The 15786-nt window shown below is 36.7% G+C and overlaps 1 protein-coding gene across 2 annotated transcripts in view; it reads left to right on the top strand.

Moving 5' to 3' along the window:
• PHACTR2 (phosphatase and actin regulator 2) overlaps positions 1-15786 on the top strand; it is a 168203-nt gene that overhangs the window by 120938 nt on the left and 31479 nt on the right. For both annotated transcript variants that reach the window (XM_036766346.1, XM_036766345.1), the window contains 2 exons: positions 4627-4688; positions 8994-9131. In XM_036766346.1, the coding sequence (XP_036622241.1) occupies positions 4627-4688; positions 8994-9131 (200 nt within the window). The remainder of the gene's footprint in view (positions 1-4626; positions 4689-8993; positions 9132-15786) is intronic.

The following is a 15786-nucleotide window of genomic DNA, read 5'->3' as shown; positions in this document are numbered from 1 at the left end:
AATGTCTATGTCTCTTGGTAGTAAGTCTAATATTCACAAGGTTTGTCCCCATCTTTTTCATAAAACTGTCTTCTGAATTATTTGTGATGAATGTGGAAGTTTTCTGTCCTTGTTAACAAAGGAATAGCCTTTCTAGAAAATTAAAGTATGAAGCATCTGGAAGAAGTCAAGTGTGCACTGGAAAACAATTTTTTAAAACAAATTTTAAGAATTAAAACTAACTCTTTGCAAAAAGAGTTTTTGGAAGGCATAATACTGTGTTAGAGCAAAGTTCAAACGAGCAGGTTATTGTTTTTTTTTTTTTCTTCCCTATCCTTCTTCCTCTACTCTTCTTAGAAATAGAATTCTGCAAATACACGGAAGTCAGTTCCTGATGTCAAATGACAATTTTCACATGATTCAGGTGTGTTTAGCTAAAACCCCTAAATGAGTCACATGCTTACTGCAATTGACTCACTGAAGATCACTAGTCATGACCAGGTTGTATAATCTGGATGAAAGATTTGGATAATTAACAGATTCCCTTTAAGGTCATAGTAATTTTTGTTCTTTCTGTTGAAAACTAGTTTTATTTTTTTGGTGGTTTTTTTTTCACCTAGACTTAGTGGCAGGAGGAGATTGGGGGGGGGGTAGTTAATTTTGATTTTATCTTTGACGATTAACTCTATTCCTTACTATAAGGTAAATATATAAGCCCTTTTGGGGGAAAAATTATTAATATTAACAAAGCGCTTGAGGGTGGAAAGTCCTATTTTTACTGGAAAGAGATGCAAGGGATTTTGTCCCGACTAAGAATTCCCTCCCATCGATGCATTTTACCACTGGTTCTACAAATTATGGTCTTAATGAGTCTCCTGGATTACTCTTAGTAATTAAATGGTTTGCCCAGGGTCATACAACGGGGATATGTCAGAGATGGGTTGTGGACCCAAGTTGTCCTGGGCTCTCTGGTAAGCCATGGCTACCTTTTCCTGATGTTATAATTTCCAGTAGCAATAAATAGCTGATCTTCTTCATCAAAGGTATCAAACTCAGGGCCTGTCCAAGTGCTGCCGAACCAGATTAAAATGTAATTGGGAAATCTTTAAGCAAATACAAATTCAATGGAACCTAGATAACATTAATATGTGGTTTCTGATATGTGGCCTGCAGAGTTTGCCACCACTGTTCTAGAGCTTTAATTTGAACTAGGTCAGCTAGACTTCAGTAGATAGAGCACTACTAGGCCTGGAGGCAAGAAGATACCCTCCTGAGTTCAAATATGGCCTCAGACACTTGCCAGCGGTGTGACCCTGGGTAAGTCACTTAAACCTGTTTGCTTCAGTTTCCTCATGTGTAAAATGAACTAGAGAAAGAAATGGCACGATATGCCAGTATCTTTGGGTCACAAAGAGTTACAACTGAAAACAACTGAACAACAAATTTGAACTATTTTCACTTATTCCATTTTCATCAGAGATTTTATACAGAATCACACAATTCAAGAGTTGGAAGGGAGCTAACTAGTTTAACCCATATATGAAAGGAATCCCCATTGTGATATACCCAATATATACTATATCCTCCAATATATACTATATCCTCTCCTTGAGGTATTCAAGGACAGGGAAACTACCTCTTCTTGTGGAAGCCCATTCTGTTTTTTGCGTAGTTATAATTGCTAGGAATTTTTTTTTCTTATACTGACCTAAATTTGCAACTTTCACCCATTGTTTCTAGATTCGAATTCAGGAAGAAACAGAGTAAGTCTAAATCATCCTCCACATTGACAAACCTTTGGAAGCTTGAAGGGATCTCTCATATTCCCCCCACCCTCCACAAGTGTCCTCTTTTTTTCCAGGCTAAATAAGTCCAGTTTCTTTAATTGATGCTCTTATACCAATATCCTAGTAAGGTGATTGTTTGTATTAAGGACATTTTAAAAAATCATTTCAAAATGGATTAATTTATACATTTGGTGGAAAAAGAAATATAACCCATAAGTGTTTTCATAAGAAGAAATTTAACCTTTTATCAAAGGTGGTTGGCTCCAGATGGGCCACTGAACAAAAATAGCATTCATTTTTATCATCCTGTAATAATTTCTATTTGAAATCATTTTGTCTGAGTAAAGTACATCCATGAGAAGTATTTGCCCTCTCTCATACTAACAAGTTTTTCAGAAGTAAATTGAAAGTCTAAATATTAAAGAAGGAATAATAACAGGGAGCTTGGCATATTAAGTAAGTAAATAGAATAGTTGCTTTGTTTAGTCACACATAATCTCCTAATGCCTTTTAGTCATTATTTCCCAGTAAGAAAAGGAAAAAATAAATGCAAAGTTTCCATTATGAAATTGCTGTAGTGGCAATTTCATCATTTATGCTATAGCTTGCCTATTTTATTATTAAAAATGGAAAATGTATAGGGTTCTTCTTATGTTTTTTGATACAAATGAATAACCTCATAATTGGGAGATTTTCAAGGTTCTAAATTGCTTTTCTTATACTAAAAATTTGCCCAGAGTCATAAATGTAAAACTTTAAAAAGTGACAAAGGAGACATTGTACTGAGCAAAGTTGCAGGCTTATTTTAGGGTTTTTTTGGTGTAGATTTTTTTTGAGGGGGCGCTGTAGATCCAATATGATTTGAAACAAAAAGTATCAGAACCCACAGAAAAATAAACATAATTTCTGTGTAATTTTGTAGTATTTACTAGCTCTTACATGGTCTATAATTTTAGCAGCAGTGCCTAACTGCTAATCCTTTTTCAGACCTGCTGGTTATTTCCCATAATGAAAGGAGGCCATGTGCTTTCCAGTGGAAAGAGGACTAACACTGGAGTCAGAGGACCAAGTTGGACTTGATGCCTCTGAGGCCCCTTCCAACTCAAGATCTATGAGTCTATCAACTGAAAGTTATTCTCATTTATTAGGATTAGTTATGAAATAGTGAAGGCAGCAATCAAGTAATTACCAAGTTATTTATTAAATGATAAATCATGGAATTCTGTAAGATTCCCCTTTCTCCCTCAAATTATAGAAAAATTTCGCCCCAGTAATCCCATAAATCATACCATATTCTTTTAAAAGGTAGATGATGGCTTTGCCAGTAAATAGATTTATAATAGCTTATATGCCTTGAATTGGAAAAGGCCTTGGAAAATTCACTATAAAGAGAAAATCACAAATTTACATGTAATGATAGCTAACCTTACCACCTTTTGAGACCTTTTCTTCTTTGAAAACATCAGGAGAATTGGTTACATGCTGGTTCTAAGGAAAAAAAACAGCTTGGTTTGAGTGACAATTTAGTAATTCAAATATACATCTAAAATCTATCCAGTTCTATTTATTTATTTGTCTTAGAATTATCCCATTTAGGTTGGACCTAAGAATAAGCTTTCTTATATGAGCTGATACTTTTTTCTTAGGGTCATATTGGATTTACTACAAATAAGCCCTCTCCTCCCCCCCTAAAAAAAGCTCTTTTCTCAATTTATTACCGATGTATTAAGACAACCACACAAAGTGAAGAGAGAAATAAGAATGATAATTAGATAAATAGAAATAATAAATTAGATAAATAGTTGGATTATATCTTCTTTTTTTCCAAACCAACCTTAGTAAAACTGAGGCAAAACAAAGAGGTCTTTGATATTTTTGTTTTATGATTTGAGCAAATTTGTAATCTAATAATTTCAGATTTGGAAGGGCCTTCAGAGGCCTTCTACTGCAACCCATATATTTGTAATAACTCTGACAAGTGATCGTCCATCCTTTTCTTGAAGAACCCCATTGAGGAAATATCTACTACCTTCTGAAACGCTTTGTCCCAATTTTAGATAGCTTTCATTATTAGAAAGGTTATCCTGATATCAAGTCCAGATCTGCTTCTATGCCCCTTCCCGTCCATCGCTTCCAGTTCTACCATCTGGGGGCCAAACACAGTAAGTCAAATCTCCCATAGCCTTCTTAAGACTTCTCACTCAGGAAAATGATCTAAAGCTAAAGAATAAAGAAGAGAAAAGAATTCAAGCAGTAATTGTAAAATCAAAGCTAGTATTTATACAGTACTTTACCGTTTGCTACGACTTTTATAAATGTCATTTGACCCTTACAATAACCATGGGATGTATGTGCTATTATTATCAAACTTTTACAGATGAGGAAACTGAGTAAGACGGAGGTTTAAATGATTTGCCCCGGGTCGTCCAGCTAAGGCTGGATTTGAACTCAGCTCTTTTTTCCTGATTCCAGGTCCAGCACTATCCATTACAGAAGGAATTTGCATTGTGACCATTCATTAAACACCTTTGCTTCCCTTTGGGCGGTTTAATCCAGGATCATGGTTTTCCTGGGTTGCATTGTTTTGATTATAAACAGACATACCTTAATCATTCGCAATTATGTCCTATTGATAAGTAGCAATTTTTTTTTTTGTCTATGCCACTTAGGATAAGCGATGAAGTCTCACCTTCTCACATGGCCTGGGGAAGTTCCTCTTTAATTAAATAGTTTATTTCTTCCTTGGAAGGGGTCATTTTTCAGGGTGGAAATAATGATTCTCTCATCTGCTTTTCTTACCCCAGGATCATCTCTTGTACCTAAATAGTCATACCTTAACTCTTTTTATACCAATAAACAGAAAAAAATGAAGAAGAAGAACAAGAAGCAAAAATGGAACTGAAACGCAGACTCAGCAGAAAGGTGATGGACATGTCACAGTACATGCCTTTATGTCTTTGTGTGTTCACATCATGGCCCTCTGCACCACTTAGCTCCCTTCTTCCCTTCTTTCTTATTGCCACAAGTGTCATTAAGTGGATTCTATTAAAAACTTCCCAATATTTATTTAGATGATGTGCTAAGATCACTGTGTGTGTTATATGAGGGTCTACAAACACACACACATACACACACACACATACCACACCACACACACTCACACACACATCCAAAAAATATTTTCTGTTAGGTTCATATTTAGTTACTTGGTGTGCCTATGCAGGAAACTTTTTGAAATGGGCTCTAAAAATAAAGTTGCTTTCCCATAGAACCAAGGTAGAATTTTAAGTAAACATTTGGGTTCTTGGAATTGTGGGTAATATACCATTGATAGAAGATGTGAGTGAATCATGGTGTAGTGAATAGAGCACTAGATTTGGAGTCAGAAAAGCCTGGGTTCAGATCCTGCCTTAGACATTTAGTAGCTATGTAATCTGGACAAGTCACTTAATCACTTTGTGCCTAAGTTTCCTCATCTGTAAAAGCAGGGGGTTGGACTTGATGACCTCTAAGGTCCTTTCCAATTCTCAACTGATGGTCCTACGATCATTTCTACTGGATAATCTAGCTCGAGTGGAGAACCTGCGGCCTCAAGGCCACACATGGCCCTCTAGGTCCTCAAATGCAGCTCTTATCTGAATCCAAACTTCATAGAACAAATCCTCTTAATAAAAGGATTTGTTCTATAAAACTTGGACATAGTCAAAAGGCCACAGCTGAGGACCTAGAAGACCATGTGTGGCCTCAAGGCTACAGGTTCCCCACCCCTGCTCTCAGTCCTCAAGTGCAGCCCTTGGACTGAATCCAGATGTCACCCCTGATCTAGCTAATCTGTTTTCCCTGGTAAAGTGTGTTCCCAGAATAACAAAATTTTTTAAAATCTCCTATAGCTCAGGCAATTTTTATCTCTAATGCAGTAGTTCTCAGACTTTTTGGTCTTTATACTCTAAGAAAATTATTAAGGATCCCTCAAAGTGCTTTTTTTCATGTGGGCTATATCTATCAATAGGATAGTTAGAAAGTTTGGTCTCCATGTTAGAAATTTATCTCATGGACCTCCTTAGAAGGAAGACCCTACCCCCAGGGAGTCACCAGACCTCACCTTGAGAACCACTGCACTAATTTATTATAGAAATAGAGTTCTGGTTTTTAATTGGCCTTTTTAGCCAATTTTTCTATAAACAGAAAAACAGAAATCTTTTTAAAATAAAGCATGAGTATTTTGTATATATACTTTTGATATTTATATATTGAATTATAAATAACTAAATTATTATTGTCATTAAAAACAATAACAACAGGAACCTATAGCATTTATGTCACACCTAGAAGTTTACATGGCACCTCACAGATGTTATCTCATTTGATCTCTGCAATAACATTTTGAGGTAGGTGTTATTAATATCCCCATTTTACATATGAGGAGACTGAGACTAATAGATTGAGTGACTTTGGTTAATAAGTACCTGCAACAGGATTAGAATTTAAGTATTCCTATGAATAAGTCACTTAAACTCTACAAGTCTCATTTTTCTCATCTGTTAAATGGGGCTAATACATAATTCAGAACTATTATGAGAGGCAAATGAAATTACATGTGAAACAGTGCAGATTTGAAAGTACTATATAAAAGTATTTATCAAATATTATTAAAGTACCATGACTGTTATTTATATTTGGAAACATTTTATATGTATGTTCTTAAAGATGTACAAGTTTGATTGTATTATTGCTTTCCTGGAGAATACTATTATCATCATTTAAAACTGAATACGTTGGTAGTAGATTAAAAAGAGATGTTGAAAGAAAAAAAAAAAAAGAATTTAAGTATTCCTAATTCTAAAACCCTGGCTAAACACTTTGTGTTATAGTTTTGATAGCTATCCTCTGTAACTCTCTTACATTGAGTGGGGCCCAAGGAAACTTTATCTTTCTTCATTAATTTTACAGAGAAATAAATAAACTTTTATTTATTACTGTAGGTTAAGTGACTCTGGGACAAAATTTGGCCTCTGGTATCAGTAACTCATGGAAAAAAGCAGTGTGAAAAATGCTGGGCAAAGTGTTTCCTTCTGATGGAAGTGATGCTACAACTGTCCTTTGAGATGATTTCATCATTAAAAACCATATATTTAGTAAATACCTTCTCAGTAGACTAGAAATCAAAGAAAAAACAAGTTGGAATAGAGCTAGCACCTTGTATCAAAAAGGACTCTGCTGGCTAACAGAGGCCGTAGAGATACTCTTTAGGGACACTTTGGTTTCTGATCCCTTTCTTTTGTTACTAGCTGGGCAGATAAGATAATGAGGAATGGATTATTGATGGTAGCAGCCACTTATAAATATACCCATATTTGGTATCATCACAGAGTCCTTCTGCCATAGAATGAATCTAACCTCTTAATTTTATAGCTGAATTAACCATGAATTACCTAGGGAGGTTAAATCACTTGCCTAAGGTTACATGGATTGTGAAATTAGTAATAGAAATCTGGTCTCCTAGCAGTGGTTTGTGCTTATACCACAATACCTTCTTAGAGCAATATCAGTTCACCATAATAGAACCATAGAGTCAGAGCTCAGAGGTCATCTAGTTCAGTGGTGTCAAATTCAAATAAAAATAGGGGCCACTAAACGGTATATAAGATCCCCATAGGGACATTAACTTAGAAAATCATATATTAACATTATCCGTGTTGTATTGTATTTTTTTTTGTCAAAAATTTCTTGATTACGTTTTAAACTGGTGCTGCCGTACTCAGAGGCTGCATGTTTGACATCTCCACTCTCCTCCAATGCCCATAATTCTATGGAGGAGGAGACCAAGCCCCAGGGAGGTTAAGTGATTTCCCTAAGGTCACATAAACAGAAGGTAATAGAGATAGGATTTGACCCAGTTTAGGCTTTCTTTCCACTACACCATACATCAAGAAGGATGTACTGCAGTAATCTTAGACTATTAAACACATCTTAGACACGTCCAATCTGTGACAGGGACATCATGAAAATGAAGTGGCAGCAATATGCCTGGTCTTTTCCTGTATGAAATTAGTATTATGGCTCTCAATTTAGAAACACTCTTAGAATATATTAGAATATATAACCGTTGTAGTAAAGTCCCTACAAGACTCGAGCAAGCCAAGTTTCTCCCAATCTGTTGATGTCATTTCTATGCTTTCCTCGGGCTTGTCAAGGTCTAGGGAAAATCAGCAGCTTTTGTCGTACTGAAGAGGGGCTAGATAGAGTATAATTCATATAATTTAAATTGTGCTATAATCATTTTGTTGAAGCAGTATTTCAAAGAAGAAAGCTTGTTGAGTAATTGTGTTCACAAAGGTCTAAGACTCCCTGTTCTTGTCTCTTAAACAAGTCTCTAGCTGCTCTTTCCTCCTGTCTTGTATCATTCTCCTAACTCTACGTGATCAGCCCAGAGTTGCTAAGGTGCCCAACTATACTGACCGAGGAGGCATAGATTATAGGTGAAGCCAGGGTGACCTTATCCTATAAAAAGTTTTGCATCGGGTAGCCACCTTGCTGGGTATTTCTTTTTCCCAGGTTTGTGAATATATTATAGATTTATAACAATCAAAGTTAAAAATTTTACAGGTAGAGTAGAATAAGTTCATTTGGAACTGATGGTATAGACCAAGAATTATAAAATGTTAATCCCAGAAGGGCCCCTAGAGATCATCATTACTTTACAGATGAAGAAACTGAAGACCAAAGGTTAAAAGACTTGTTTAGTCACATATTTAGTGTTTTCAGTCTCCTTACCCAGTACTCCTTCATACCATACTTCTTGGATCCTTATTTCCAAAATATTGGATGTCTTTAAAAATATTTGTGTTTTCATTCCAATAGTTTAGTCCCCAAACTAGCCTTCTTATTTCCGACCATTGTTATATGCCTTTAATGTATTACTAATGACATCGAAGACAGCCTTCACAGAGCAGAGCAATTTAGAAAGAAATCCTAATATATAGACAGTAACCAGAAGGTTTTTGTAACTCATCTTACAATGATGATTTTTATAGACTCAAAAACTAGGTCATGCTGCTTTCTAGTTCTTGTTAGAGAATCCCAAGGCACTGCCTTTTTTTTCCTTCTTTCTTGATACCTGAAAGTGACCTTGTTTAACAATAACTCAAGTGCTCTCTGTAGACAACATTGTTGCCCTGTGGCTGTACATCATTGGCTGAACTTTCCTCATTTCTTCCTCTTTTATAGCTCAGTTTGAGACCAACAGTGGCAGAGCTACAAGCGAGAAGGATTCTTCGGTTTAATGAGTATGTCGAGGTCACTGATTCTCCTGACTACGACCGCCGAGCAGACAAACCCTGGGCCAGACTAACACCGGCAGATAAGGCAAGAGCCACAGTAGATGTATCTCTGAATCTGTTTTCCTTTGAAAATATTAAACTATCCCACCATAGCCTCTTAAAATCTTTCCGAAAAATGCTAAATGTCATCTGTTGCCCTGCCAATCAATCTCATATACATTTATACTAGCTCTGCTCTTAATTCTGTACCAGCAGTTGCCAGGACTACAGTGCCCAAGGGATAAGGACTGGACTTGGAGAATTCATTGACACAGGGAATTCTTCCATGAGCAAATTCTCTTTATCAGTGCAGATATCCAAACTTCTCTACAAGCTAGGTCTTCCTGTGTTCAAAGTTGGTTCTCTTTCCACTATGTCAATCTGCTTCTCATACCATGCCCAAAATTTTGATAAAAATTTCTGTAGTATTATGGCTTTATCATCAAAATTTCCAATGAGTTGCTGTCAGTCAGTGTCTTAAACTAATCCATGACTGTAAAGTTGATTTTTTCAGGAGTTGGTATGCTGTGGCTTAATACAATTTCTGAAAGTATATATTTGCAAACAAAAATAGGTGTAAGCATTGGAACAGCATGAGTAAGTGGGTTTTTCCCATATGTGCATAATCTTTTATCCTAAATATTCATCAACATGATATAGTCTCTTGGCCAATAGATCAACTTTGTGAGCTAAAGAGTCCACTGAATCACCTACGAAGGGCTTCTAAATGTGTCAAAAGAAATGCAACTTTCCTTTATTACTCAACCTATCTTCATTTAAAACTAAGTGGCAAAGATTTGTATTAGAATTACCAACACATCATCTTATCCATACTAGTTGGAAATAAAAATAAATTTGTCAACAAGAAAACCTGCTGATTAATATTTTGGAACATCTGCCATGTATAGAGGATCCATTGAGTAGCAACGCTGATGCCAATGAATTACTGTGGCACTACACCAAAAGTGCTTCTTTTTGGCAATTTGTTTTCAGGACCCCAATTTTTAGCATTTTCTAAACATTTAAAATCAGCAGGGGACTACTTCCCATTCTTAAATTTAAACAAAGTTCAGTAGTGAATGTATAAATTCACATGCTATGCATGTATGCTTCAAATGATCCATGGTTTCCCTGGTTTCAGTATTCCCTCTACTGGCATATGTAGAGTAAAGCCTTCATACTTCCTCATCTTGTCAGTGCTGTTCCATGAATTCTCCTCTGAGGTGGGGCATCTTTCTTTAGTTCTTTATTTTGAGAGTACTGTGATCATAAAATAATTAGATTTAGAACTTGAATGGAATTCAACTCCTGCATTCTATAGGTGATGCCCAGGTGAAGTGGCTTCCCCAAATAATGGAAGTAGCTAGCTGGAAAGCCAGTTTATCTCTTGACCTATCCATCAGTTATCCCACATGCTTACTATGTGACTGACCCTTCTTTTATAGTCATGCAAGTTTTTCTTGATATTACTGTCCAGTGTAATCCAACCCAGAAAGCAGTGGAAAGACCCTGGGATTTCGAGCCAGAAGAGCAGGATAAAATTCCCAGCTCTGCTCCTTGCTAAACTATGTAACCTAGTCACAGTACTTAGCTGAGTCACATTTTCATCTGGAAAATGAAGGAATTGGTCAGATTTAGTCTTAAAAAAAAAGAAATAAGAAAAGCTGAGATTAAAAATATCAGAAGACACACTAAAGTAGTATCTACGAGTTGTGCCAGAAACAATGTAGCAAATTCCTAATGGCACAGTAATTAGTTGATACAATCAGGAAATTTCAAGTCAAGCCAGTAAGCTTTTATGAAGCATCTACTATGTGCCAGACACTGTGCTTAGCACTAGATATACAAATAAAAGCAAAAAACAATCCTTGCTCTCAAGAAGCTTATAATCTAATTGTAGAGATGACATACAAATAACTATGTACAAACAAGATATTGACAGGGTAAGTTTGAGATTATTTCATCAAGAAGGCAATAGGATTAGCATCTCAAAAAACGTAGAGAGAAGAGAGTATCAAGGATACAAGAAATAGGAATATTAAGAAGAGGGAAGATTTGGGGGAAAATGAGTTCTATTTTAGACACATTGAATTTGAGATACTAAGGATGGAGATTTTAAAGCAAACAGTTGGAGATGTGGGACCTGGAGCACAGAGGGCCAGATATGTAGATTTAGGAGTTATCTGGTGATTAGCAGTTTTAAAGGAAGAAGAGGAATCAAGAAGGGTGAGGATTGAGAAAAGGCCATTAAATTTGGCAATTAAGAGATCATTGATAACTTTGGAGAAAGTTTCAGTGGAATAATGAGGTCAGAAGAAATGAAGGAAACAAATATTTATTATGTACCTACGATGGGCTAGGCCAGGTGCTAAGGGCATATACATATATCATTTAATCCTTACAGCAACCCTTCGAGGTAAGTGTTATTATTATCCACATTTGACAGTTAAGGAAACTGAGGCAACCAACAGTGAAGCAGCTTTCCAACATTACGAAGTTAACAAGTGTCTGAGGCCTGATTTGAATTCAGCTCTTCCTGATTACTGGCCCAACACTCTATCCACTGGGCCACCTAGCTGCCTCTAAGTTAGACCACAGAGAGTTAATTCTAAACAAAAAAAAAGTGGAGGCATCAGTTGTAGATGATCTTTTCAAGGAGTCCAGCTGCAAAATGAAGGAGAGGTATGGGATGGTAGCAAGAAGGGTTGGACAGATCAAATGAGGGTTCTTGTGAAGATGGGGGATATGTAAGTGTGGTTGCAGACATTAGGGAAGCACCCGGTAGACAGGCAAAAATTGTAGCAAAGGGATGCAATCTGCTGGAGAAAATGAGATGGAATGGTATCACTTACGTAGGTAGATGGGTTTGCATTGGCAAGGAGAAGGGCTACATCTTCATGTGAGACAGGCAAAGGGGAAGTGAGGCAAGGTGTCTGAATTATGTAAGATGAGGAGCAGGGGAGATATACAAAATAAATACATGGTGATTTGCTGGGAGTGAGGGACAGTTAAGAGAATCAGGAAAGGCCTGTTGAAGGAACTGGCATAGGAAGAGGACCTTGCAGGGAGCTGTGGGGTTCAGGAGGCAGAAGTGAGGAGAGAGAGCATTCGAGGCACGGGGAATAAATAGCCTGTGCAAAATCACAGAAGTGACTGGTGCAGTGTCCTGTGTGAATAGCACCAAACGGGCCAGTTTGGCTGGAGTGTGGAGTACATGACAGGGAGTAATAGGTAACCATCCTGAAAGGCTACTGTGCAGCCAGATAGTAAAGGGGTTTGGATGCACAGTCAAAAACCCTTAGCCAATAGAAAAATTAGGAAGAGGAAAGATTTGGGGAAAAACTAATGAGTTCTGTTTTAAACACACTGAATTTGAGATCCTAAGGGATGCCAAGATGGAGATTTTAAAGCAAGTAGTTGCAGATGTGGGACCTGGATCACAGAGGGCCAGATATGTAGATTTGGAAGTTATCTGGACAAAAAAAGGAGTATCTGGAGAATCTAACAACCCATACGATATTCTTCATGTGTTTAGATTTCCTCCATAACACTGGCCAAAACTTTCAAGAAACATGTGTCTCCTCGTTTTATACCATGCTTTATATTGATACTTAGATCATTGAATGAACTTGTCTGTCATATCTTGCATTTTACCATATGATACTTTTGTTTTAGAAGAGCCCTTCCAGGACGTGTTTTGCTTCACCATGGAAAGTTTTTTTGGCTACAAAAGACCAAAAAGTATATGTGGTGTGTTGCACAAGACTGCCTGCAAAAGTCTGCCCATTTTCTTTTTGCATGTTCATTAGTGATACCCTTGTACACATGGATTACAGCATTCTCACAAAGATTTTATAGAGATAAGAACGTACACAAATGAATGGCTTATTGGTTACTGTTGTCTTCTCTGTTGCATTTTTCTTGGTACTAATACTGCCCGTATTATTTTCATGGGTGGAGACGTTTTTCATCATTCTCATCAAATGTTCAGACGTTTCTCATCATTGAGACACTTTGAAATTTGACCTATGAATACTCTTAAAATTGTGTCATTTCCATCATATTCTTCTAGTGCATATATTTGATCAGATTTAGATATTATGGTTACCATTCCCATTTCCTTATATAGCACATTAGGTACTTAAGGTTGTGGAATCCCATGGTGGTCATTCCAATAACATCAGTGAAAAAAATTGTTGGCTATAGAAATTCTTGCAGATGTGTTCCATTTCATGTCTATTTGTTGTCTGCCTCTCAGTTTCATCTATAAATATTTTTCAGATGACCTGGCTTAGCTGTTTCAAGCCTAGCTTTCTCTGGGCTTATTTTCCATTCCACTGCTTTGTACTCTCTGAAGTGTTTCATCTTGTAACCTTCCATTCTCCACAGTGTTTTGAAAATAAATTTGGATTCTACCCTAGCACAGTCCTTATTTGACACCTCCCTCCTTGGCAAGGAGATCAAGGGTTTGTTGGCTAAGTCCATTTCTGAGTTCTTTGAGCCCAAACATTAGTTTTATGTCAGTGAGTCTTCTCTAAGAAATGGTGATAATGAAATCTAATGCTTTTATTTTTATCCATTTCCCATTTTTAGGAGTCAACTTCTTTTTGAGGGTTGCTGTAATTATATATAGTGTCTTTGACCTTCATCTTCTCTTCTAATTTTGTATTTTTGGGCCATTGACCTTTGTTAGAAGCAATGAATGATGCACCAAGTCGGATGTTTCTGGAATGACTCAAATCTCTAGCCAACCTCTCCCCCCCCCCACCTGTCTCTTTAAATATATAGTCATTTAGAGTTTATTTTTATTTTTTGTTAAGTCCCACATCTAAAACCTTATGACTCTTATTGAGGAAGCAGTCATTCGCAATACATGGGCAGGTTTTGAAGTAATATTCAAGCCTTTGACTTCTTTAATTTGTTAATCTTAAAACGTATTTCTTTTTATTTTTCTGGGTAATTAATAATTTTATTAATTATGCTAGTGGGTAATTAATAAAAGAGATCAGTGGCACTCTCCCATGCTACAGATCCCTCATGGAACCCACTCAATGCTTATTGAAGTCATAAAGACTGTACAGATTTAGTGTTGTTATCGGTTTTGGGGGTTTCCGTGCCCAAAGAATTTATTAGCAAGTAACCGACCTCATCTCCTTGTGATGAACATCCTTTTTTTTTTTCCTTTTTTTAGCTCAGGCTCATCCTTGGACCGCAGCTTCAGTCTTTCCCAAAGCCCATATTCTAGACTTTTCTAGCTTATCTTAAAATGTAATTTTAATTGAAAATGTGGTTAGGATCTTAGTGAACACTTAATTGGACTTGTAAAGACACTAGATTTAAAGGGTTTATAACTTGCCACTCTGGATCATATCTCTGTTCTTTCTCCTGTGCTAAATTGTATCACTCACCATACTAGATTTTGTTGCTTATATTAGGGATCAAATCCTGGTGTTTTTCTATCTCATTAACTGCCACCCCTTTTCCAAATCCAGAATCTATATTTGGTGAGGAAGAGTATACTCATTTAAATCTTTTTTTTTTAAAGAAAGAATTTATAAAAATTGGTAGAAATAAGGATCTAATTATTTCAGCATATTATCCTGGAGATATAGTTATGGATTGATATAGATCTATGTCAGCCTATATCTATCTTTCTATTATCTGTCAAGTAAACATTGTTGAGAGTACCTTATATTGCTTTAAACATTTTTATATAGACCAACTGTGGCTCACTGTGAATATGCTGAGTGACTTGGGTTACCTGGTGGGACGGGGAGGGCATAGGAGAGAAAAAGAGTTGGGAAGAGATAGAAAAGATATGATGAGGAAATCTGAAGGGGAAGAATTAAAGAGGTCAGAACAGAGTTGGACTAGAGTACACCATCAGGATTTGAGGTTAATCTATTGAGGTTAATCTGTAGTTGCTATATAATTATGTAAATATATTATATAGCAACTATACAGAAGCACTGCTAGGGCCAGAAATCCCTTCACCATCTCTGAGTCCCAGAGACAAAGCATTACATACCACATATTCCAGAAGGAGGAAGGGAGGCTTCCAGAAGGTCAGGTTACTCCTTAATAATTAGCTACCATTTATAGAATGCATTTAAATTTGCAAAACTCTTTTATTTGTTATCTCATTTGATCTTCACAGCAACATTCCTGTAAAGTAGGTGCTTTTATTATTCCCATATAATAAATGAGGAAACTGAGTCAGACAGAAGTAAAGTGATTTGCCCAGGGTAACATGGTGAGTATCTAACGAAGGACTAGAACTCAGGTCTTCCTGATTTTATATCCAACACTCCAACTACTATGCCACCTAGCTGCCTTTTAAGGTACATTGAATGTGTCATTAAAGCCAGTCTCTCCTATATAGTATTTGTGGGCTCACAGGCACACTTGCACATGTGCGCACACACATACACACACACACACACACACACACACATACACACATACACACACCCTACCACCACCAGTGAGTACCCAGTTATAAAGCTCAAGATGAACATCTCTTATCAAGAGGTCCAGGATAAGGACAAATATGTCAGCAGAAAGGGACAAGCAATAACAAAACATGTGGCAGTGGAAAGGGTCTAGCTCTAAGCATGTTCCATGGCATGTACTCCAGTCAGATTCACCATGGGGTAGAAGTAGAGGGCTGAGTTCCCTTAAACTACAAACCTATTATGGTT

Source organism: Trichosurus vulpecula, chromosome 7 (assembly GCF_011100635.1).
Source record: "Trichosurus vulpecula isolate mTriVul1 chromosome 7, mTriVul1.pri, whole genome shotgun sequence".
Lineage (NCBI taxonomy): Eukaryota > Metazoa > Chordata > Mammalia > Diprotodontia > Phalangeridae > Trichosurus > Trichosurus vulpecula.
Note: the sequence above shows the minus strand (reverse complement) of the source record. Positions and strands in the feature narration are given on the sequence as shown.